We start from the raw sequence: 26,997 nt of genomic DNA, 5'->3' as shown, positions 1-26,997 counted from the left end.
CGGGTTCACCTTAGGAGTGTTACATCAAGCTCATCTTTTGACAGTGATGAACAAAATCTTCTTCATAAATATTTTAGTTGATCTCATGAAGCATATCTGTAACAAACTCAAGTCATTTGCATATATCACTTGGACACATGCACACAGGGTTTTTGGGGATCCTTAGTTAGCTATCCCGTATAGCTTCTACAGACTTGGCACTTACCCCATCAGAATGTGTTTTGTCAAACAAATTGCTTATCTCAACAATTAACATTACTTCTATGTGGTGGCTCTTCATGGTACACACAACAATATTTATGTTTAAAGTTGGTCATGGATTCTAATTTAGCAAGCCACAGAATACACCGAACTTTCCTCCGTACCATCCACATCTTGACTGACATGGTCTTATCTCCTGATCTGCTGCCAAGGTTAATTGTGTTGCGTCATCACCTGCGTGCACACGCCATTGATCACCATATTACAGAAACTCTTTGTAATACCATCCACTGTAGCACAAGTTTACTTACAATGCAAGGAGTACTGGTATATCTTCCAACAGAAGGTAAGTAGAATGCTATTATGAACATGAGGGTAGATATTAAATGAAAAGTAATTCAAACCCATGGTCATAGCTCAGTATCCATCATTGCTGGAGAGGGGATACTAATTTTATTAGTAAATTTTGGCCTCAAAATGGGGTAAATGAAATATTGAACTGAAATTGCAATAGTTTCTAGTGTCCAAGAAATCTTTGTGACACGAGTTATAACTTTTAAGAAATACTGATGTCTGGTAAGTACTTTGTTTCTACAAACTCTATTCATACAAAGTACCTTCTGTATTGAATGTAAGTACATCTGTGGTAGACATTGTCTGTCTGTTGCTGATGTTCATTGAGCATTTATTAACAACAAGGGTGATCCCCAACGAAACTGTTTGAATACAATGTTCATTAAATGTATCCTGGAACTTTATATCTCCTACTTGTACCTTGTGTTCATCTGAGTGACTTCCCAATATCTTCAGCAAGTGTAGTGTGCTTACATGATTTCTGCATGAACTATAATTTTTAACTTGCTTCCTTTCTTCAAAAGAAAGTGACAATATGCATCACCATAAACATTTGTTTTTACAGATTGCTCAACCATTGATTGCTGAAAATCTGTGGCGGGACATCAGCAAAAAATTTCCTCAGGCACTTGGTGAAACCAATCCACACAATGAAAGAATCAGAAAAATATTTGGTGATCAAAATGGCCACTAATTAGTTGACAAACAAGAGCAATGACAATAATACTGTGGCAACTACCTCATTTTAAAAAACAACAACAACCTACTAAAAGAAACATTGGAACAACGACTGTTTATGCTGTAGTTACTCACGCTTTTCTTCCAGAAAGATCAAGCCACTTTGGGGCGGACAATGACAAACATTCGTCTTGTCTGAGAAATTTTATAAAAACTCATCTTGTCTGAGAAATTTTATAAAAACTCATGATTTTTGTAATTATTTGTAAAAAGCAATGTTACCACAATTACAAGACAGTATTTATTTTGTTTTCAAGTGTATCTTTTAGTCACTTGTAACTATTATTGTACCAACACTACCACACGATGGTATATCTCAGCCAGTGCTTTGCTTGTTACACATACAAAATTAGTATGAAACAACTGAGATCCTGTTTGAAACACAGTAGTAGGGTTTTTATAACAGTGTCAAAGCCTCTGACAACAATCATCACAGTACTACAATGCAACAAAGCTACTTATGTACACTAATGTTCATCATGTATCTGCAGACTTCACAAAATACTTCTTAATGATGATCATGGCCATGCCCATGTCCACTTCCAGGATGCATCTTCTCCCAAACTTTCTCAACTGCAATTGTTACTAAGAAAGCTGCAAAACCGTATTTAAATCCCCTGAATAAAAGTGTTCTGAGCCTCTGTCCTTCTGTGCCGTAATTTTGTGGAAGGAATCGCCACACTTCGTTCCTGTAAACAATAGTAATGTTTAGTTGTAGCAGTAGTGCTGAAGCTTGTTTTATTTCAAAACTACATAATTTCACAGTTTTATAATACAAAGGTATCAGCATCTAGTTAGAGCCAAAAATTCTGTAGAATGTTAAATTTCCCTGGGCCTCCATAAGTCAGTCACTTATTGAAAAAGAATACCATATAGTATCACATTTTTCTTCAATATTGGTTGTGAAATTCATCTCGCCCAGAGATCACAGCACTATGCACTCAATTCCCCCACCCCACCCCAAAGTTCTTCTCTGGTATATTTGTTAATACATGCCATGCAAGTCATTTCAGGTAGCAGATGACTGTAGACAGTCATTTGAAACAGTTGTCATGCACATGGTGTTGAAAATGGAAAAACATGAAGTATCGTGCAGTGATTAAATTCTTTGTAAAAGAAGGTTTAACATTTACCAAAATTCATTTGCGGCTTGTAAATGTGTTTGGTGGCTCTTCACCTTCAATTTCCACCATGAAATAACGAGCAGCTGGTTTAAATGTGGCTATGAAACCATCCAAGACAATCCACATGAAGGCAGCCAAAAAGTGCAAAGCACACAGGAAATCATAGATAAGGTGCATGATATGATTTTGGATCACGGTGTTAAAGATGTATTAAATTATGAATGCTCTAGAGATATTAAAGGTCATCACCTGCACCAAGAACTGAACATAATAAAGCTTTACACAAAAAGGGTGCCGCATGTGCTCATTGCAGATCACAAATGCATTCATACGACACTTTCCAGAACTTTTTAGGTATTAATGATTATGCCAGTAAGACAATGTATTAACTGAGGTTGCGGTTTCAGATGAATGTAAACCAAGTGGTGACCACGTTTGGAACACGGATATGGACTAACCCAAAATGTCTAGACTGCTTGTGTGTCCACCAGCTACGATGGTTACAGAGAACCAATATTTTTAATCTGTTTACATACTCTGCTCATTCTATATACCAATCATATTTCAAAGTGACCAGCTAGGTTGATTTAAGATAACACAAAGAACGGGATGAAAGTGATAACTGAAGTTTACAGTTGATTCAGCAAGATGAAAAGGACACTAAATTTGATCAAATGCCTCAACTCTGAGGCATGTCAATACTGGGTTGCCCTCAACCAATTTCAAAAGAAGATACACAGTTTTATTGAAGTATAATGATGCTAGGTGAAAAGTTTGTATTATGGATTGGTTGCATCTGCTTACAGCAAAATTATTTGTACCTTCGTTCAATAAGGATGCAGTCAAACATATGAAAGAGCTGGTGGATAATGTTGGCCTGGCCCTTTGGGAATAATGATGGTGATGTGCATATGGAAGGCACACCAGCATAAAACTGTAGTGAAATGCAGAAAGACCTGTACAGGATCAAGACTCAAGTCTGACTGACAGATGGCTCAGTCAGCATAAATAGGTGAAAAGATTCATTGTTGTTCAAGAACAACATTGGCTTTCATTTACTGGAAACTCACAACTGTGAAATATTTATATTCATGCATGTGAAGAGACCTGAAGTGGCTGTTCAGCCACATTAAATCATCTGCAAGAAAATCACATGACATGCAGAGGTTAGCTGCAAAAATCATTATGAAATATAATATATAAAGCGCTTAACAAAATAGGTAGCATGCTTAAGCCTCTTTCATCCCATTCTAGAACACAGCTTGTCAGTTAGGGACCTTTTTCTGCACGTTGGGAGTGTCTTTAGGTTGCAAAACAGTTGAGGTCATAAGTGTCTGGATAGTGCCTTTAAATGGCTGATTGCGGAAAGTGCTCTGTGGTTCTTTATGCCAGTAGGAATGTAAATGGCATTAGTAGGTGGATGAAATGACAATGAATAGTGACAGTGAACCAGGAAAAGAACAATGAAAAACAATAGAAGTTGAAATCAACAGTTTCAATTAGTCTTTTTTTAAAGTCGTCATTTGGGAAGAATTTCTAGACAACTAGTGTCCAAGGGCTAAAATTAATTCTGCTTTCCCATGTTGTTGTTGTTGTTGTTGTTGTTGTGAGTAAAGCATAGAATGTGTTCTACAGAACCTTGGATGGCTGTGATGATAAATACACATTATAGTGTAAGGTGTACCAAAAACTGACATTGGCACACTCCAGTGGTTCATTACAGTGAGAGCAAACTAGAACAATGTCACTGCTGAACAGATGACTGCAGGTAGGCATTGCCCAATACACAGCCTAGTTAAAATTTCTCCTTACAACAAGATGGACGAGAAGAAGTTGCTTGAACTGTAGGGAGATGGGTTTAATCTGATTAAGATGACTGTGCCAAAATGATAGAATGTTTCGTAGTAGTAGCAGCAGGTGCCGCCTCATCCCCCGACATATTTTATAGTCCTATATGAATTATACATTAATATTAGCATCAGTGAGCAAGTGAAGGCACTTCTGGATCTGCTGTACTATAGGATAGTATGTGTACATTCAGAAATTTCATCTCTATGAATGTACAAGATGGTCTGATAAATGGCAAACAGCTTTGCAGTAAAAATTGGTCACTGGTCTAACAATAATACCAGAAGATTCCTTCACCAACAAAGGTGTACTCTGTGCCATGGACATCCTTAGAACCATCACTGTAAATTAAGGTGCTGTCCCCAAACTGCATTTGAAGTTCCAGAAATGTCCAGTAAATGACCACAGCCAGAGCTGCCTCCTTTGGAAGCAAAGTAAGTCAAAGATGGGCATGGACCTCTGCTCAGAGGTAAGGATGTGAAATGAAGCTTTCAAAGTAGGATATGAAAGTGAACTCTGGCAGCAAAATGGAAGCAGAGTACGCCTCATATTGGCTGTCAAGGTAATAATGAAAAAAGTAAGCATTAGATGGGTTGCTGGACACCGAGGACAATCAGCAAGCGTATTTGCAGAGCAGGACATTGTGCTGGAATGACAGCAGTAATTCAGCCAATTCCACATTGGGGCTCATAACTGGACTGGTGGAGAATGTACCAGTGGCCAAACTGTTTCTGTGATGGTGAATTGCATTAAGGTGACGTAAAAAAGGACAATTGTGCAGAAAAATATGTAATGTTTCTGTAGTCCAGCTTCGATCAGACAAAGGACTAATACAAATTAAGAAGGACCATCTGGACCACTCTCCATGAAGTGGGACTTAGAACATGCAAGGCATTCAGGGAAGGACGTATCCAGCTGACAAGTAGGATGTATGGGACAATCAATTTAGGTCTCTATCTAGTGTTAATCCCAAGTGGTTTTGATGACCGGAAGAGCAGTGGGACTTATGATGTAGGGACAGGGGGAGAAATTCCTTTTGGTGTCAAGAAATTCATGAGAGAGAGAGAGGGGGGGGGGGGGGGGGCTGGTGGGACACAGTCAATAACAGAGTCGATTACTGCAGCAAATAAAGTTATGCCCAATACTGAGCTCTGAGGTATCCCATTCCCTTGGATAAAAGGTCTGATAAAGCCAGACCCATGCATACATGAAAATCCCAGTCTTCAAAATTCACTAATGAAGTGGGACGTATTGTCTCCAAAGCTTCATCTGTGTAATGTAGCAATGATACCTGTCCTCCAGCAAGTCTCCTATGCCTTTTCCAAATCAAAAAACTACAGCTACTACTTTCTAGCACTTACACTGAGAACTGTTCACGATTTGGGTTTACAGTGTAATCAGATGGACAACTGCACAGTGATGCCTCAACATTGAATGTTTATTAGCAATTTTTGTGATGAGCCACCATACTAGCCTCATACTAATCATTCATTTCATCACACTGCAGACACTACTGGTGAGAGAAATGGGATGGTAGCTGGGAAAGATCATGTCTCTTTGTTAGGCTTAGGCACAGGTGGTATGATGGCTTCCTTCCAGGTACAAATGGAGGAAAAGACACTCGTCATCAGGAGATAGGTACCACAACATTGTTAATGTCATTTAGCTTCAGATCAGAGGAATATCATGATGGAGCGACATTCTCTAGCTCCTTCACAGTAAAAAAATTACTGTAGCATTTGTGATTATAAGAAATGAAAGAGTCCACCACTCACTTCCGAGGCAGGAAAGCAGGATTGTAATGGGCGGAACTCGAAGTACCTGAAAAACTCGGCCAAGCTGAGGTATCAACAAGGTCCATTCTAATGTTGTTTGCAATGGTCATGCTATGTATTAGAAGAAACTTGTTGCCATAAACACTATGAAATTCATCCCAAATCACAAAAGGGATTTTGTTTAGAAAATTAACAAGGTGTATCCAAGGGGCTCTTTTTGCTATCTGTTGATCCAAAGACTCTTTGCATGCATCTGTTTGTACCAGACACAGTTCTCCACCCTGAGGTAGTGTTTAAAGACACTAAGAGCACATCTTTGCACACGAATCCCACATCAGCAGTCTTCTGTCCACCAAGGGGATGTGGTCTATCGGGGGGGACGGAAGACATTCAGGGTATGGAATGTGCAGCAGCAGAGATGATATTTGAAAGGTACTCAACCTGGTGGAATTATTTGTCAAAGATCACAAATAAAAAGCAGAGTTTCCACTCAACTTGAGAAAGCAGCCAAGTCATGTTACAAACAGATCGTATATGGTTCAGCAAGCAAATTACACATGGAAGATGGTCAGTTGAGACAATAGATTAGACTAGAAGTTCACCTGTGTTATGGGAAACAATGTTTGGCTGGTCCAGAATATCTGACAACAGCATGCTGCTTCGTGCAGCCTCTGGGGACTCCCAATTGGGATGGTGGGCACTACTGTTGCTGAGCGGAAAGAGAGTACATATATGTTTCCAACAGAAAATGCAATTTCAGGAAGGGAATTACAAACAGCAACACTGAGCAACCAGAATAATCCGGCTATCATTACACCCCCAGGAGATAGAGTGAAGATGTAATATACCAAGGTGAAAGGTAAAAGCAGTCTTGAGGCCATATTTTCACTTCTTGCAGGGCAGCTGGGTATAGCGACTGTAGCAGCAGCTGCAGGTCTGCCAAGTACATTCTATTTCAGGACAGCAATATTCAAGGATGAGAGAGAGTAGTTGGATCAATTGTGATTACTTTGAAGCTTCAGACCAGAAATAGTAAAAGCAAAAATTGTTGGCGTACAAGAAGGTTGATACTGAAGACCACACAGCTGCTGCTAGACCATTTATGGCCACTAAAAACAGAGGTACACTTAATACACAGCACTGCTGGACTCCACTCTCTTGGATACTGAGGTGGGGCAGGGGGTGTTACTGTGTGAAGCACTATCTCTAATATGGAAAGTTTGGTGTAACAAGAAGTTCTGGACAAAACCTGGAATTGGATCCCACACACCCCACTCATGTAAGGTGGCAAGGATGTGGTGTCACCATGTGATGTCATAAAACTTTTGTATGTCAAAGAAGACAGCAATAAGATGATGGCGCCAGTCAAAAGCTGTTGGATGGCAAACTCCGGGCAAACCAAATTATCAGCAGTGGGTATTACAGGGCCACAGATGGCATATAGTGAAAGATAAGTGCAATCCACGGTTTAAGGCCATCACAGGCAGGCTGATAGTTCTCAAACACAGAGGCTTGAGCATAATGCAGAGCAAAATGTTCAGCTACAGTGTCTGGATCAGTGAAAACAGCACTGTTCAGGGAAATACCAATTACACCTGCAAAGGTTTGGTATCCATAGAAACACCTGATCTTCACAAAAACCTTGATGGAAGAGTACATGGTCTAATGGTTGAAATGTACCACTCCCAGCCATTATTGCTTCCGTCGTTTAAATGGTGGACCCAGACACGGAGCAGTTTAAATGCAATGAGGTACTTGGCTGATGGATGCCATTAACGGCATTGAGAGCCTGCTTACGATCTCTAATGGCCTCAACAATTTCCGTGGTCCACCAAGGTACTACCTTCCTATGGAGGGATCCTGAAGAATAGGGGATTGCTATGTCTCCTGCTGACAAAAATGGCCATTGTTACTACATTCTGGACAGCTTTGTCAATGCCTCTCTGGGAGAGCAGAAGGACAGTGGAGGTGAAAGCATACCAGTTGGCACTGAGGAGAGCTAATGTAGGTGGGTGCCTAGGGGAGTGACACAGAGAGGGACAGGAAGACTGGGCAGTGGTCACTACCACACAGGTCACTGCAGTCCCCCCAGAGGATGGATGGGAAGACCAGGGCTGCAAACAGAAAGATCAATGGCCGAGTAAGTTCCATGTGCCACAATGAAGTATGTGGAGGCATAAATATTCAAGAAACAGAGGTCAAGAACGGCTAGTATGTTTTTGATGTCTTTACCAGGGCCAGCCATCCTGGCTCCACCAAACAAAGGGTTATGGGCATTGAAGTCGCCCATGATTAGGTAACATGGGGGGAGCTGAGAAACCAATGCAGGCAGTACGTTCTGAGACACTCCACCATTGGGAGGGAGATAAACATTACAGATGGTAAATACTGAGATGCCCTTACCCAAACAGCCACAGCTTCCAAAGTTGTATCAAGAGGCCCAAGTTCGCTAGATACAGAGTTCATAATTCTTAAAATATCCCCAGTAGCCACAAAGGATACGGGTTCATGTTGCTGGAAACCAAGTTTCCTGAACAGCAATGCAGAAAGTAGGAGAAGGGCTTAAGAGATGATGTAGCTCGGCCAAGTGGTGGAAAAAAACAATACAATTCTACTGGAGAATTATGCTGTCATGAAGGTGTGGACGGACCACGAGATCAGGTTATGTCCCAGTGTCACTTGCTACCACTGGTTGGGAAGGTATGGTATCATGAGACAAGTTCTAAGACATGTTGTGTGGTGTGATCGGGAATATCAGAGGCCACTGGGATTGTTGCCACTGCCACAGAAGCAAAACATATGGGTTTTGGTGGCAAGCAATACGACCAGCATCTTGTGACTCCTTCAGCCACTAGCTGATATCTGGTTACAGGCCAGCAGAAACCTTGGAGGGGAGTATCCCGAGGGACCTCTTCCTGACATGAGAAGCCAGATGAGGGTGATGTTTCTCCAGCTGAGGGATGGAAATCTGCATCCACAGTGGGTGGAGAGGCATTGCTCCCAAAGTGGGTATGGGGGAAGCAGCAGGAGGAGAGCCCCCAACCATCAAGGGGCAGGCACAATTGAGTGGCTCTGAGATCTCGTTGTAGTATTAATAATGAAGAGAGTACCGTCAGCAGAGACAGCAACATCATCATAGCTGTGGTGCACAACAATGTCATGCGTGCACAATGTAGATGCTCATACTTTTTCTTGTTCTCCTGGTATGTCAGTCTGTCTGGAGTCCTATATTCTTGTATTTTTCTTTATCTCTGAAGGACAGTGCAGTCTCATGAGCCGGGGGAAGTGCTCTCCACAGCCGATGCAGAAAGGGCGAGGAGCACAAGGAACGTTCATCTGCAATCCCTACAGATTGTGCTAGCATCACAATGCATAGACAATGAATTACTCTGAAAGACAAATATGAAGGCTCCGGTAGCAACCCTATTGTCCTTTGGCCACCTATGGACATGATGAACAAAGTGTTCATCCCATCACTCATAGTTGGTGTGTAGCTCATCACCAGACTGCAAGAGGAGGGCATGATGAAGACTGATGCCTTGAACCATGTTTAGACTATTATGAGGAGTGATATTCACCAGAATGTTACCCAGCTTGTCACAAGCAAGTAACGCCCATAACTAGGCAGGGATGTTGTTTTAATCACAATTGATCCACTCTTCACTTTGGAGATGACAGCAACTGTCCCAACTTGTCCTCTATAATCTCTACAAGGAATAAAGCCTTTGTGACCAAAAAATAATCCCCATCTGTGTTTGTTGTACAAACCAGGTATTGGGGGAGGGGGGGGGGGGCGGGGTGGGGGGAATATTTCTCTGCTAATCACTTAACCCAACGTACCTCCCATGGCATAGCCACAGAGGGAAACATTTTGGGGTCATATCACTGTCACATGCAAGTTATCCACCATGGTACCACCCACTCCAAATGGGGTCTCTCCCCATGGGTGCCACCCAGCCTCAGCAACACCTGCCTGGCCAGCGATCTGTTGCTCAGAGTCCCTGTGCCCCAGTCACAAGAGACACACGCTCCTTGGCATGAATGGGGAGGTATCTCAGACTCCCAACACTGCGATTCTTGAGAGGTTAGGGGCTACTACTATGCAAGTTCTTGAAGACCTCTCTCCCCCCCCCCCCCCCACTGCAAGATGGCTACCATGCTGGGTTTTGGACATAGTACCTTATTGGAAAGGAAGGGTGTGGAGGTGCAACGACACAGAGGTAGAACAGACACTACATTTGGTGACCTTTGCCGCACAATCCACACTTCTGGAAAATTTGGAAAAGTGGTGGCAGGTCAAACCCAACAGGGACTATCTGTTTATTAATGAAACGGTGTAGAGAGCACCAAAAGTGAAACGGAAAAACCAGTGTACTGAATCATGCACCACGTTCAATTAAGTTCTACACCAGAAAGACTATCCAATGGAAAGGCAGAGGGGGGCAAGGATAATGGAAGTACAGGCTTGCAGCACAGAAAGGGAAGTAGTGCTGCAAAGGCTGGAGCCATGTAGTAGCCAAGCATGAACTCATAAAAGAGTTGTGAGCAATCTGGGGAGGGGGGTTGGTACAGATTGGAGGAGCTGGTTGTACAGGTAAGTACAGCTGATGACTTATGGAGTTACTGGTGCTGTGAATTTCTGTGGAAGAGTTTCTAATAGTTTCATTGATGGTTTTAGAATGTTTTTGGGGGTCGGGTTAGTTGCAACCTTGAACTCTTCTGAAAAGAAGATATAGTACTGTGTGCACCAATACAATGCTACACATATCAAATATACCATGGGTGTGGTTTCTCTCAAGGCCTCTCAATATGAAAAATTCCATTCTACAGAATTCTGAATTCTACAGAGCCTAGACAGTTTCCGTTTTTTGTAGCAACTGGTATCAGCTCCTCTGACAAAGCATGATACATATTTTCTACTTGCTATTTCTCCTGCTGGGTAGCTACACATTACAGTAAGGTAAGTTCGTGAAAGTGTGTGAATGAAATTAAAAATGTCACCATGAAAAGTTTACTTTTTGAAAGACCACTTAGTATGGCACTTTATTTATGTGGTAATGCATAAATAATGGTTACAGCTTAATAAACCTAAGATAGTACTTTTACAACTGTTTAATTTCACAAAGTAGTGCATGATTCAGCTTGGGGAGTATTCAGAAGAAATGCAGTCGTATTTGAAGTGATATTGTCACCACTAATGGAGTAGCAGTGGGTGGTGAACTGTGCATAGACAGTGTATCTGAAGAATTGGAAAAAGCCCACAACAAGAAAAATCCCAACGTGTCCTTATCGGCTTCGTCCAGCTGCTCATCCAGTAGTAACGTGAATTTAATTTTCAGTTCTCTTATGCACTGCACAAAATTTCCTAATATCAGGGAGCATAGATTGACAAAAATATCTAGTCAGAATCATCAGCTGATGACTCTAGTTTCTTCATTCGGTAAGTTTTTCATATTCCACTTCAGCTTCTATCACAGCATATGAGAAGGGGAAACAGGAGACACTACACTGGTGCTAATAACATTGCATTTGGCATCTAGCTACCAACCTCATTGCAGAAAATCTCCAACATATAGCTCTTTCTCATACTTTCCAATTAATGGAAAAACAATTTTGATATATTAGCTATAGTTCATATGCAGCCATGACCTAAAACCCATCAAACAAACTGCCCCATGACTACGTACTTCACTGCAAGCTTTTCAAAATATGCCTGGTGATTTACTTATCTCAGAAATGACAGTAACTATTGGTAATAATGAGAAGATAACCAGTTCATTACGAAGCCGTGATGTCAGACAATAAGGTTTGGAAAAATTAATTATTATTTACTGAATAGTTTCCTCAAAACTGAATGAGAAGTACTGCATGGTGGGGAATGCACGCAAATCCCAAGACAGTGGTATTTAATTTTTTATGCAAAAGTTTTATCCAGAAAGTAACTACAGAGATGGGTGTAGCTTTGCTTTCTAGGCACATCAGATGACATGAAATTTCCCTGGTCATATATCTTAAGACAAGTTACACGGGATGATCAGCGTTCTATATCGCAATGGGCGATACAGAGACATATGTTGGATGTTGCCCCAGTGCGAACCAGTTGAGCTGCTTGAACTACATGCAGGTTGGTTCTGCATCATACCCCAAGTTGCATCACATGTCCTGTCGTATCGTATCACCTCAGTGTGAACTATGGCTAAAGTTTTTTGATGACAAAAATGCACTTATCAAAGGTCGATATTCAACCTTACCAACACAGCTCAGTAGACAGCTGTACAGGCTTACAACTGGTTCATAGTGAACAGGTAAGTCTTAACCTGATAAGAGCAAATATTTTGTGATTTTATAAAAGCAAAACTGACCTGCTAGAAACAGAAATACACATTAATAGTCATACACTAAATGAAAAACTGTGTGCAAAATTCCATTGGGTCCAGTTTGGTAAAAAAATGAACACACATCGATTAACTAATGAAGAAGCTCAGTTCAGTACATTTTGCCACTAAATGAATCTATTTTGTTGAACCAAAGACAAGTTAATTGATTTATTTAGCACATCTTCGCTTTCTGTTACATGGAATCCACCACTGGGGAAGTGGAATTTTTATATATCGGTATCGCACTTTCATGCACTGAAGCACAACAAAACACGAAAGAAAAGATCGCTGTTTGAGAGATCTTTAATGTACTATAGCAATGAAATGGCATTCCACAGTTTCTGAGGCCAGCATGCTGTACTATGTGGATTTTGTATTCGTACTTGCTTATTCTGCAAATATGCAGTTTCAATGCTGTTGCTGCTGTTGTCGTTGTCATCTTCAGTCCAAAAACGGGTTTGATGCAACCCTCCATGCTACTCCACCCCATGCAAGCCTCTTCATCTGGAACTACTGCAACATACATCCTTCTGAATCTGCTAACTGTATTCATCTCCTAGTCTCTCTCTACGATTGTTACCCCCCCCCCCCCCCATTTCCCTGCATTACTAAACTGGTGACCCCTTGATGCCTCAGAATGTGTTCTACCAATTGATCCTTCTTTTAGTCAGGTTGTACAACAGATTTCTATTCTCCCCAATTCAATTCAGTACCTCCTCATTAGTTACATGATCTACCCATATAATCTTCAGAATTCTTCTGTAACACCACATTTCAAAAGCTTCTATACTCTTGTTGTCTAAACTGTTTATTGTCCGTGCTTCACTTCGACACATGGCTACACTCCATAAAAATACTTTCAGAAAGGACTTCCTGACAGTTAAATCTGTACTCGACGTCAACAAATTTCTCTTCTTCAGAAATGCTTTTCCTGCCATTGCCAGTCTACGTTTTATATCCTTCCTACTTCGACCATAATCAGTTATTTTGCTTCCCAAATACCAAAGCTCATCTACTACTTTAAATGAGTCATTTCCTGTTCTAATTCCCTCAGCATAACCTGATTTAATTTGACTACATTACATTATCCTCAGTTTGCTATTATTGATGTTCGTCTAATATCCTCCTTCCAAGAAACTGTCCATTCCATTGAACTTCTCTTCCAATTCCTTTGCTGTCTCTGACAGAATTACAACGTCACTGGTAAACCTCAAAGTTTTTATTTCTTCTCTATGGATTTTAATTCCTAGACAACATTTTTCTTTTGTTTCCCTTAATGCTTGCTCAATACACAGATTGAGTAACATCGGGGATAAGCTACAACCCTATCTAACTCCCTCCTCAACCACTGCTTCCTTCCCATGCCCCCAACTCTCATAGCTGCCATCTGGTATCTGCACATACTGCAAAAAGCCTTTTGCTCCTTGTATTTTACCCCTGCCACCTCCAGAATTTGAAAGAGAGTATTCTAGTCAATACTGTCAAAATATTTTTCTTTTAAGTCTACAAATGCTTTTCCTAATCTATCTTCTAAGACAAGTTGTAGGGACAGCGTTGCCTCGCGTGTTTCTACATTCCTCTGGAATCCAAACTGATCTTCTCTGAGGTTGGCTTCTAACAGGTTTTCAATTCTTCTGTAAAGGATTTATGTTAGTATTTTGCATTCATTACTCATTACACTGCAAGTTTGGTAATTTTCACAACTGTCAGCACATGCTTTCTTTAGAATTGGAATTACTCTATTCCTCTTGAAGTCTGCAGGTATTTCACCTGCTTCATACATTTTGCTCACCAGATGAAAGTTTTGTCCTTGCTGGCTCTCCCACAGCTGTCAGTAGTTCTAACAGAATGTTGTGTACACTTGGGGCCTTGTTTCGACTTAAGTGTTTCAGTGCTCTGTCAAATTCCTCACGTAGTATTTTATCTCTTGTCTCATATTCATCTACGTCCTCTTCCATTTCCGTAATGCTGCCCTCAAGTACATCTCCCTTGTAAAGATCCTCTATATACTCCTTCCACTTTTCTGTTTTCCCTTCTTTGCTTAGGGCTGATTTTCCATCTAAGGTCTTGATATTCATACAAGTCGTTCACTTTTCTCCAAAGGTGTGTCTAATTTTCTTGTGGACAGTATCTATCATATCCCTAGTGGTATATGCCTCTACATCCTTTCAATCCTTTCATCTGTCCTCTAGCCACCCCTCCTTAGCCATTTTGCACTTCCTGTTGACCTCATTTTTGAGGCGTTTGTACTCCTTTTCGCCTGCTTCATTTATTGCATTTTTATATCTTCTCCTATCATCAATTAAATTCAGTATCTCTTCTGTTACCCAAGGATTTCTACCAGCCCTTGCCTTTTACCTACTTTATCCTCTGCTGCCTTCACTATTTCATCTCTCAAAGCTACCCATTCTTCTTCTACTATATTTTTTTCCCCTGTTCTTGTCAATCATACCCCAATGCTCTCTGAAACTCTGGTTCTTTCAGTTTATCCTGGTCTGATATCCTTAAATTCCAGCCTTTTTGCAGTTTCTTCAGTTTTAATCTACAGTTCATAACTAAAAGATTGTCATCAGAGTCCACATCTGCCCCTGGAAATGCCTTACAATTTAAAACCTGGTTCCTGAATCTCTGTCTTACCATTATATAATCTATCTATGTCTCCAAGCCTCTTACATGTATACAACATTCTTTCATGGTTCTTAAACGAAGTGTTAGCTATGATTAGGTTATGTTCTTTGCAGAATTCAACCTGTCAACTTTGTTCCTATTTTTTTTATTCATTATTAAACACACTCCTGCATTACTCCTATTTGATTTTGTATTTGTAACACTGTATTCGCCTGACCAGAAGTCTTGTTCCCCCTACCACCAAACTTCACTAATTTCCACTATATCTAACTTTAACCTATCCATTTCCATTTTTAAATTTTCTAACCTATCAGCTGTATGATTACATGTATGATTAAATGATGATGGCATCTTCTAGGGTAAAATATTCCCCCATTCGGATCTCCAGGTGGGGACTACTCAAGAGGATGTTGTTATCAGGAGAAAGAAAACTGGCGTTCTACGGATCGGAGTGCGGAATGTCAGATCCCTTAGTCGGGCAGGTAGGTTAGAAAATTTAAAAAGGGAAATGGATAGGTTAAAGCTAGCTACAGTGGGAATTAGTGAAGTTCGGTGGCAGGAGGAACAAGACTTCTGGTCAGGTGAATACAAGGTTATAAATACAGAATCAAATAGGGGTAATGCAGGAGTATGTTTATTAATGAATAAAAAATAGGAGTACGGGTAACCTACAAAAAGCATAGTGAACGCATTATTGTGGCCAAGGTAGACACGAAGCCCACACCTAGTACAGTAGTACAAGTTTATATGCCAAATATCTCTGCAGATGACGAGGAAATTGATGAAATGTATGATGAAATAAAAGAAATTATTCACGTAGTGAAGGGAGACAAAAATTTAATAGTCATGGGTGACTGGAATTCAAGAGTAGGAAAAGGGAGAGAAGGTAACATAGTAGGGGAATATGGATTGGGGCTAAGAAATGAAAGAGGAAGCCGCCTGGTAGAATTTTGCGCAGAGCATAACTTAATCATAGCTAACACTTGGTTTAAGAATCATGAAAGAAGGTTGTTTACATGGAAGAACCCTGGAGATACTAAAAGGTATCAGATAGATTATATAATGGTAAGACAGAGATTTAGGAACCAGGTTTTAAATTGTAAGACATTACCAGGGGCAGATGTGGACTCTGACCACAATCTATTGGTTATGACCTGTAGATTAAAACTGAGGAAACTGCAAAAAGGTGGGAATTGAAGGAGATGGGACCTGGATAAACTGAAAGAACCAGAGGTTGTACAGAGTTTCAGGGAGAGCATAAGGGAACAATTGACAGGAATGGGGGAAAGAAATACAGTAGAAGAAGAATGGGTAGCTCTGAGGGATGAAATAGTGAAGGCAGCAGAGGATCAAATAGGTAAAAAGATGAGGGCTAGTAGAAACCCTTGGGTAACAGAAGAAATATTGCATTTAATTGATGAAAGGAGAAAACATAAAAATACAGTAAATGAATCAGGCAAAAAAGGAATACAAACGTCTCAAAAATGAGATCGACAGGAAGTGCAAAATGGCTAAGCAGGGATGGCTAGAGGACAAATGTAAGGATGTAGAGGCTTGTCTCACTAGGGGTAAGATAGATACTGCCTACAGGAAAATTAAAGAGACCTTTGGAGAGAAGAGAACCACTTGTATGAATATCAAGAGCTCAGATGGAAACCCAGTTCTAAGCAAAGAGGGGAAAGCAGAAAGGTGGAAGGAGTATATAGAGGGTCTATACAAGGGTGATGTAGCTGCGGACAAAATTATGGAAATGGAGATGAAGATGAAATGGGAGATATGATACTGCGTGAAGAGTTTGAAAGAGCACTGAAAGACCTAAGTCGAAACAAGGCCCCGGGAGTAGACAACATTCCATTGGAACTACTGACGGCCTTGGGAGAGCCAGTACTGACAAAATTCTACCATCTGGTGAGCAAGATGTGTGAGACACACGAAATACCCTCAGACTTCAAGAAGAATATAATAATTCCAATCCCACAGAAAGCAGGTGTTGAAAGCTGTGAAAATTACCGAACTATCAGTTTAATAAGCCACAGCTGCAAAATACTAACGCAAATTCTTTACAGATGAATGGAAAAACTGGTAGAAGCGGACCTCGGGGAAGATCAGTTTGGATTCCGTAGAAATGTTGGAACATGTGAGGCAATACTGACCTTACAACTTATCTTAGAATAAAGATTAAGGAAAGGCAAACCTACGTTTCTAGCATTTGTAGACTTAGAGAAAGCTTTTCACAATGTTGACTGGAATACTCTCTTTCAAATTCTGAAGGCGGCAGGGGTAAAATACAGGGAGCAAAAGGCTATTTACAATTTGTACAGAAACCAGATGGCAGTTATAAGAGTCGAGTGGTATGAAAGGGAAGCTGTGGTTGGGAAGGGAGTGAGACAGGGTTGTAGCCTATCCCTGATGTTATTCAATCTGTATATTGAGCAAGCAATAAAGGAAACAAAACAAAAGTTCGGAGTAGGTATTAAAATCCATGGAGAAGAAATAAAAACTTTGAGGTTCGCCAATGACATTGTAATTCTGTCAGAGACAACATAGGACTTGGAAGAGCAGCTGAACGGAATGGACAGTATCTTGAAAGGAGGGTATAAGATGAACATCAACAAAAGCAAAACGAGGATAATGGAATGTAGTCGAATTAAGTTGGGTGATGCTGAGGGAATTAGATTAGGAAATGAGACACTGAAAGTAGTAAAGGAGTTTTTCTATTTGGGGAACAAAATAACTGATGATGGTCGAAGTAGAGAGGATATAAAATGTAGACTGGCAATGGCAAGGAAAGTGTTTCTGAAGAAGAAAAATTTGTTAACATCGAGTATAGATTTAAATGTCAGGAAGACGTTTCTGAAAGGATTTGTATGGAGTATAGCCATGTATGGAAGTGAAATATGGACGATAAATAGTTTGGACAAGAAGAGAATAGAAGCTTTCGAAATGTGGTGCTATGGAAGAATGCTGAAGATTAGATGGGTAGATCACGTAACTAATGAGGAGGTATTGAATAGAATTGGGGAGGAGAGGGGTTTGTGGCACAACTTGACCAGAAGAAGGGATCGGTTGGTAGGACATGATTTGATGCATCAAGGGATCACCATTTTAGTAATGAAGGGCAGCGTGGAGGGTAAAAATCGTAGAGGGAGGCCAAGAGATGAATACACTAAGCAGATTCAGAAGGATGTAGGCTGCAGTAGGTACAGGGAGATTAAGTTTGCACAGGATAGAGTAGCATGGAGAGCTGCATCAAACCAGTCTCAGGACTGAAGACCGCACCAACAACAACCACAACCTATCAACCTGATTACGGGATCTGACATTCCACGCTCCGATCTGTAGAACGCCAGCTTTATTTCTCCTGATAATGACATCCTCCTGAGTAGTCCCCACCTGGAGATCCGCATAGAGGAATATTTTACCTCCAGAATATTTTACCCAAGAGGATGCCATCCACATTCGACCATACAGTAAAGTTGCATGCCCTCGGGAAGAAGTAGGCTGCAGTTGACCCTTGCTTTCAGCCGTTCACAGTACCAGCATAGCAAGGCCATTTTGGTTGATGTTAGAAGGCCTGATCAATCATCCAGACTGTTGTTCCTGCAACTACTGAGAAGGCTGCTGCCCCTCTCCAGGAAGCACATGTTTGTCTGGCCTCTTAACAGACTCCTCCATTGTGATTGCACCTACAGTACAGCTATCTGTATCACTGAAGCATGCAAGCCTCCCCACCAACAGCAAGGTCCATGGTTCGTGACATGGGGGGGAGGGGGGGGGGACTGACAAGATGACAGACACAAATAGTTGGTATGGAGAATGGCGGCTGCCTCTGGAAGTAGAAAAATGTAAGTTAATGAGGATGACCAGGAAAAACGAACCCATAATGTCTGGACACAGCTTTAGTACTTAGTACCAATTAAGGTAATAACTCCAGAATACCTATCACCCAAAATCCAGCATATTCACGAACAACTGACAACACACCTTTAAAAAATTTCATAAATAGCATTAACACCCTGCACATTAAAGAAAAAAAGAAGAATAAAAATTTACCACCAAATGCAACTGACATACCTACACCCACAAGCACGAAAAACAAAATAAGACAAAAACCATAAATGCTACCTGTTCGAACTCAGTTTGGTCATCAACACCCTTCTCTTGAACACAAAACTCAATTGACAAGCGATAGCAAAAATAACAACACTATCTGTTAAATGGTCAATCAAACCAGGAACCCCTCCAGATTGAATGCCATACACCGAACCACTTACCCATGGACCACGACGCAGCAACATGGTGAGTCCCGTACATCTTCTGCCAACATGACACTTCACATTCTCAACAATTACACTGGACTAATGTACGACTTTAATTGTGGTCAGCATGTCATCCCCCTTTGCGGCACACAGCAACATACTCTTAAAACTATTTGTTGTACACCAATAAAAAAGAAATTAAATAAAACTTAAACCTATGATCACAAATAATATGCCATGCCAATAATTCTGTATCTGAAAACTAATCTGTTCCCGTAACTGCCAACATGAAAGTAACACCAACTGCTGCAAACTCTTACAGTATTATACTTACGAATGGAACAAAAGAATCCAGTGAGTTATTACCATCATTCACAAACAATTTAGAATCAAACATCCCACACTAGAAAACATCGTCACATATTCTAACACCCCTCTGCAAATCAGAATCATTCCAAATACACCAAGCCACCATGTCACAGAACAGAACAGCCATTGATCAAGGTAAATGGGTGGTACTACAATGTATGGTTGGATGTTAGGTCTAACTCAGTTCTGTACAAGGTAAGATACAGTTTCAAAAGCAATAGCACACAGAAGAAAAATATGTAAAACAGACTGTTCAAAACTCTTGGGTTTGCAAACCATCAGAACTTTTAATCACATGATATTCTCAAACACTTTAGTTCAGTAACAATTGTTCCATGTCCAATTATTGTTTTCAGTTATTTGATGACTCAAAAATTGACTTCCCCACTTTCATTCATTGATGCCATGTAGAATAATTTCCACAGTAACTTAAGTGTCATACCTTCCAACCTAACGTCAGTCTCACCCACACAATAGATCAGCATGACCACAACCCACATTTTAAAAACTATTATAGATATACAGGAAACATTGTGAGTGTTGTATTCTCTTTCTGTTTTTGCTTACAGGATATCACATGCGGCATCATTATTCAATTGGATGAAGCAAGCACTCAGTATCTGTCAGTGTATCCCAAGTTTCTGGGTCAATTCCACATACAGGCAAAAATTATTCATGGCATAGAAACATGCTCTGAAGATAGTACCTGGAATCCTTCCTCAAATTACGTCCAGGCAACTATTTAAAGAATTAAGGGGCAATTCCATAGTTACGGGTGTTACATGTACACACCTTAAAATCAGGAAAAATAATGTAAGGAAAAATATTTATTGGATTTAATATTGAAAACTTTTAAGGCTTACATTATATTTCATGTTATAAATGTTGATACTGGAATTGTTTTATTGGTTATTAATCAAAAAAGTAGTGTTACGGGTGTTACCAAAAGCAGACCTGGCCCCTTTTATGAGTTAGGGAATTCTCTAATTTCTGCAAACTTGATAAAGCTTTTATTCTTGTAAAACAACTGTTAAGAGGTATTGCCCCAAATTTTATTTTGAATTATAAATTTTTATTTTTTTGGACATCATAACTCAGTATTTATATATTTTTTGCTGTTACGGGTGTTACATTAAATGTTACGGGTGTTACATAGATGCATCAGATTTCATTCTTAAAGGAATAAATCTACCTCTTACAATTGCATAAAAAGAAAAGAATTATTATAGTTTATTTGGAATAAAAGTATGTACTTAAGAAAACATATTTGAAGGATAAAGCTATTTATTACACAAAAAATTTTGTTACAGTTTTAAAGCACAACTAGGCCAAGATATCGTTACTTACATTTACCTCATTTTGTAGGCCTAACAAATTTATGACAAAAATGTTTTCTTATTATTGATAGGTTTAAAAACTGGCAGATTCCCAAGTAACAGTATTGAATTTTGGATAGGGTTGGCTTCTTTTTGTCACTTGGAATGTCAACCAAGACAAATAACCCAAATTTTAAATCAGACTTTTCAATTTTATTAGTTAGGCTTAACTCACAAGCACTTCCAATATTGTCTTGTGATTCAGATAGTGAAACAGTCTCCTGATCAGAATCATCAGAACTGCACACTTCATAGAAGTTTATGCATCTTTTTGCATGTAATGTTTTAACTTTGGCCTCCTCAGTAATAAATACTGATACCCTTGTCATTAATGACTCTGCTGTTTTTGAAACCAGCAAATCAGTTGTGTTATAAGGCCACAAGTGATGGCAGCCCTGAATTTGAGGAATCCCTTGTAAAATTTTCCACCTTTCATCCAAAATAGGACTGTTATGCTCCACTGATATGTTATCAACCCATAATACCTTAATTTTAGAAAAATTCTTCAGAGTGTAGTCATAACAGTCAATTGTATTGTTAATAATAATTTTCCTAGATCTCACAGCTGTACACATGCTCCTCTTCAGTGCACCTCCAACGCCATCCATGGCTCCTTTACCATGTGAACTGGCAAAAAATTCCACTCAACTGTCAGTCCAAAGTCTCTCTCAAAATAACATAGATTGGACAGAGTATATTTGTTTTTGAACTGCCCAGCACAGTACATTGTTAAACATAGGCTCTTATGAATGACTAGAATTTGCCTTAATAAGCAGTTTACTGGGCCTATATAAAATTTAAAACTGAGGTTAGAAATATTGTTGTTCTTGGAAAAGTTAGAATGGAAAACATAAACTATATGTAATCTAAAGAATTTTGGGCTTAATTAACATTTTAGGAGAATGTCAGTTGAGTCAGGTTAATGCTCTAATTAACTTTTATAATGTAGGTGTAGTGCTTAAAGAAATGTATGCAGAGGAATAAAAATTTTAGTTTTCATGCTTAAAACTGTTTTCATATGTAATAAACATAGTTAAAAAAACTTTTTTCGTTCATAATAATACCCTTTGGTTATAATTTAAATGTAGGGCCTAGACCTACTTAAGATGAAGGTGGCATTAAACCTTTCAATTCAAGTTACGGGTGTTATACATGTGTTAAGTAACACCCAAAACAAAAATTAGTAACACCCGTAACAGCTCTAAGAGTGTTAAATAAGATTTCAAAATGCCATGTAATGGTATGATATTGTAAAACATGTGCATAACCTCACTTTTACAGAAGGTATTGTCTGGAAACAGCATAAAACATACCTCTCTCATGATTATTTTGTAATGAACAAACGTACTTTTAACTTGGCATTTTTAAGGTTATATTTGTAATATTGTCATTTTAATTTTTTTGTCACAAAGTCTCTAACATGGAATGACCCTAAGCACACTAACAACCATTCAATACACAGTCTTTTGATACAAAGAATCAGGCACAATTTGTAAATGATGGTAGCAACCATACAATGAAGGCTTTCATGACCGGATGTTTCAGCTACCGAGAATTCTTCCGGGTTGTACAGCCGTAGTCCATGGAACTCTTCTATCCCTGACAGAAAGACTTAGCACAACCAGGAGCACCTCCGAAGATGTCCAACGCAGCTTTGGATACAATGTCAGGGATAGAAGAGTTCCATGGACCACAGCCATGCAACCCAGAAGGAATCTCTATAGAAACAACATTCGTAATATAATATTAGGAACAAATTTAGCCTTCACTATCCATAGCCAAGCCATGCTCTCACACAGAAATTTGCAAAGTATGCAATCAAAAATATTTGACAACCTCCGCCACAAATAAAAGGTGATGCCACATAATGAAACTTTTAAAAATGAACTTTAATCACTTCTGGTTGACAACACCTACTCCATAAATGAATTTCTTAATGGACAATATGCATATCGTTATGTTACACTCATTCAAATTTGTTGTAGATCAAGATGAAAACTGAAATCAATTATGTAAATGGCCAATACGACAGAAAATGCACATCTGTGAGTTCCACAATCATCATCCACAGGTAATGCATGAATACCCACCCACCTCCCCAGGGGTCGTAACCCCTGCAACCCATAGAAGATAAAGATGCTTCAGTAGCTGATTAGAGTTTTTTGTCTTTTAAAAAAAAAATCTCACGGGATAGAACGAATAGATCAGAATGATAAATATAATAAACTAAAACAGAAATTGGAGGAAACAGATAATTAAAATAAGTAATAAGTGTTTTTAAATTAAAAAAAAAAAAATCTCATGAGATAGAACGAACAGATCAGAAAAGTAAATAAAATAAGATAAAACAGAACTGGAGACAGCCACACTCAAATCAAACTCCGCGCCGTCATGACGTCACACACGACAACACCCTTACGTCACAGGTCAAAGCCGACGCGTGGGATCGGACGCTTCTGTCGACCCGAAACTAAACATCTCGCACAGGTCCCCAAGGATCTTTGATTTCTCCCACTCACTTTCCAGTACATTTACTCTTTAAAGGTTTATGTTGCAGATCATAGAAATCAGTTTCTTCTGAAATGTGATTTGGACAGTCAGAATACAAGCCAAAAACAATTTCAATGTATATTTTGCCTCCTTGTGCTCAGAGGGTATTTGTGTACTTTGGTACAAAGATACTAAATAAGCTACTGCACGCAGATTACGCAGTAGACTAATTAGAATGAGGTGTGTAAGTAAAATGCAATATTGAGTGAATCATGAGTAAATTTGAAATAAATCATTAAAAATACGAAAATGATGTACACATCAGTAACTTGCTGACATGCATAAATATGTGCACTATGAAACAGGAAGAACTGATGAAAAGTTTAGCAAAATTAAAAAGTGTAGTGAATAACAAACTTTTACCAATGAAGTTAAAACTTGGAGCTTCTGGAACTGCAAAATTCACTATATATTTGGATCACACACAATACAAAGTTGAGTGTTGAAGAAAACTGGGACACTGAGGCAGACCTATGTCTTAAATTGCTAGGATGAGATGTTCAAGTGCGTGACAACACAGTGAAATAAAATTCTGAAGCTTTATACAGTTGACAGCACAACAGTTCTCAGGATGACAATTTTCACTGAACAGATGTGAAAACAATATGGTATTCAATTTCTAAAATATTAAAAAACACTGGCAAAACTTAAAACATGAAAGAAGAAATAAAGATTACAGTAATGAAGTCATTAGAAGTGGATTGCTCCACCTCTAAAGGAAACAAGTGGAAATAATCCATGCCTGTTCAATGGAACCTTTCCAGCATTTGCCGTAAGTAATTTGGGAGAAAATCATGAGAAATCTAAATTACAATACTTGGACAGGGATTTTAACTGGAAAAAGAGAGAGAGAGAGAGAGAGAGGGAGAGAGAGAGAGAGAGAGAGAGAGGGGGGGGGTGATGGAGCAACAGTGGAGAATTAACAAGTCAAACATATAACGTAATAGCGTCGTTTCGTAACTGATACAGTAGCCTATTAATTTTTTTTCCTACAGGTACAATCACAGCCAAAATAACAAGCTGTGCAATTATTAAAACGGGGTAAATATTTCAACTTACAAAGGCTTTTATCGCCTACAGGGGGAAGACTCCAGCAACTACAAGAAAAAAAAAAAGGTACATCTCACTTCACAAAACGATATTTTCGTCGCCTGCAGTGTGTGTGTGTGTGTGTGTGTGTGTGTGTGTGTGTCTACACCAAATACGTGAATGTTATGCTCGGATATTTTTATCGAACATTTTCATTTAAAAAATATACCGTAAGCATTACCTGAGCCATGGATCCTTAAGTCCCTTCTGCGCCAGAGCCTTCTGGACAGCTAACAACTGAGGACAATCTTCTACCTTGTATATTCGCCAATCCGGTACTTCATATGGTTTTCCATGTCCGTGTCCATGTCCATGATCTCCGCCCATTTCTACGGCAAACCAATTTCTGATATTTCAAATTTACAAATCACACATGGAAAAACAATCTGAATCAGAACGTTGAAATCATTGTATTTTTTACCTACTGTTATTTCTGCTAGAACCTGTGCAACGATACTACCAGCAGTAGCTTAGTGTTACTATCTTTGGTATCAGCTGTGTGGGCACAGAGGTGTATGTGTATATAGGTCGATGTGTGTGGTAGTAAAGATATCGCAACTTTTCGCATGCAGTTTAACACTTGTTTTGCTCTTCACAATGTTTACAGATCCATGATTTATTATCTATATAGTTTGAATGTTGACTGCTCGTAGCAGCCACACGTAATTCAGTGGCAAATAATGTATACATGTATGTTTTATGAATTTATTATGTATATCTAAGTATAATAACGACATAGTACAAAGAAATGTATCTACAGATGTATGAACAAATAAAATAAATATTAAGCAGATGTCACAGTTAAAGGCCAATTGACACTGGACGTATCTCACAGAACCGTCAAAAGGTGTATTCACACTGTCCGTCACGTAGATCATAGATTTTTCTATTGTCGGTCACGTCACGGCACATTTAGTCAATTCCAGTCACGTGATTTCAACTTGCATGGCTGTCCTCGCCTGTTTTTTTTTTTCCACGGGAACGATCTTTGCAAGATTGTTTTCAACTGTTTTTACGCGCAAAGTGCACATACACAACGTGGTAGCTCATGTACGAAGATGTTAGAGTCCACATTTGTACGAAATTGACGTTTTTTGGACTCAAATTGTTGACAGCTTGCAGAGATAGCTTCTGTATTAGAGAAGGAAGACAGAAGTGCAAAACAACATAAAAAGTATGGGTCCGAAAAATGTCACTAAGTGGTACAGAAGGGAACTTCACACATTATACAAGGAACTCGAGAAAGAGGAATCTTCGTTTTATATTTTAGGAAGTCCAAGCATAAATTTTTTTCATTTGTTACGTCAAACTGGACCCAGAGTTACTAAAAGATCCACTGTGTTACGAGTAGCCATCACATTCTGCAAAAAATTGGTTTGAGGTTGAGCTGCTTGTCTACAGCAAATTTTTGTGCAGTAGTCATACATCCCTCAATACCTTTCCCTTCAAGATTTGTAGGTTACCTTTCCGTGTTTCATTTGGCTCTTAATAGTTCAAGAACTTGTCTTGGGGTTAGGCAGTGAGACCACGTAAATACTGTTGACCACTGACGCTGGCTAAGCTGTTTCACACACAATCCAGGGAATTACTTAACAGTAAATAAGCCTGCCACAAACATATTTAAAGAAACAACCCACATTGGCTAACAGTTTCAATCCATTTCTTTGTGAAACGGTAGAAATGCCTAACAAATAAATTCCATCTATTAATCAATCTGATTCTACCCATAGTACTTTTTTCACTTTAAGTTGGAGCCACGTTGCAATGCATTTCACTATAAGATATTAAATACTGTACTGGTATGTATAAAAAACTACTTCCCAAATGTAGTAGAGAGCACGTAATTTAGTACAATCATGTTGTACAATTCAGACTGCTGCCTCACTGCTCCAATTAATCTTTCTTCATTTATTATATACTTCAAAAAATGATATAACGAAACAAAAGAATTTATAACGCATAATGAGCAAAAATCAACTGATATTAACAACGAAAACCACAACAAAGATCTGATCCTGACCCCTTAACGAGAGAAAATTAACATGGGGATCACGTTATCAAAAACGAACAGATGATGTCAGCTGGCAAAACTTCCTTCCCGAGAAACCTTGACGGTTCCATGACGTGACGTGATGGAACAGCCAGTGTGGATGCTGCTATTTGACAAGCATTCTACAATGTTTTGATGGGATGGTACATCATGTGATGTGACAGTCATTAGAAATTGGCCTTAATTTTGTCAACATTTCATCGACCAATTACCAAGAACACACTAGATGAGACATTTAATTCATACCTAAACATATTTG

At 39.3% G+C, this 26,997-nt stretch overlaps 2 protein-coding genes across 2 annotated transcripts in view; one reads left to right on the top strand and one right to left on the bottom strand.

Annotated features, from left to right (window-relative positions):
• Window positions 1-1,544, top strand: part of LOC126195811 (acyloxyacyl hydrolase-like) — a 74,802-nt gene extending 73,258 nt beyond the window's left edge. Inside the window, exon 11 of the mRNA XM_049934450.1 lies at window positions 1,121-1,544. Coding sequence (XP_049790407.1) covers window positions 1,121-1,249 — 129 coding nt within the window. The 3' untranslated portion in view covers window positions 1,250-1,544. The remainder of the gene's footprint in view (window positions 1-1,120) is intronic.
• LOC126195812 (NADH dehydrogenase [ubiquinone] 1 beta subcomplex subunit 3) lies at window positions 1,512-25,034 on the bottom strand. Its single transcript, XM_049934451.1, has 2 exons — window positions 24,870-25,034; window positions 1,512-1,982 (listed from the first exon to the last, which is right to left on the bottom strand). Exons 1-2 carry the CDS (start codon window positions 25,013-25,015, stop codon window positions 1,802-1,804), a joined length of 327 nt encoding a protein of 108 aa, XP_049790408.1. The 5' UTR covers window positions 25,016-25,034; the 3' UTR covers window positions 1,512-1,801.
• Between the last annotated feature and the right edge of the window lie 1,963 nt (window positions 25,035-26,997).

This window comes from Schistocerca nitens, chromosome 7, assembly GCF_023898315.1.
Source record: "Schistocerca nitens isolate TAMUIC-IGC-003100 chromosome 7, iqSchNite1.1, whole genome shotgun sequence".
Taxonomy (NCBI): Eukaryota; Metazoa; Arthropoda; class Insecta; order Orthoptera; family Acrididae; genus Schistocerca; species Schistocerca nitens.
The sequence above is the reverse complement of the archived record's forward strand: the minus strand, read 5'-3'. Positions and strand labels throughout refer to the sequence as shown.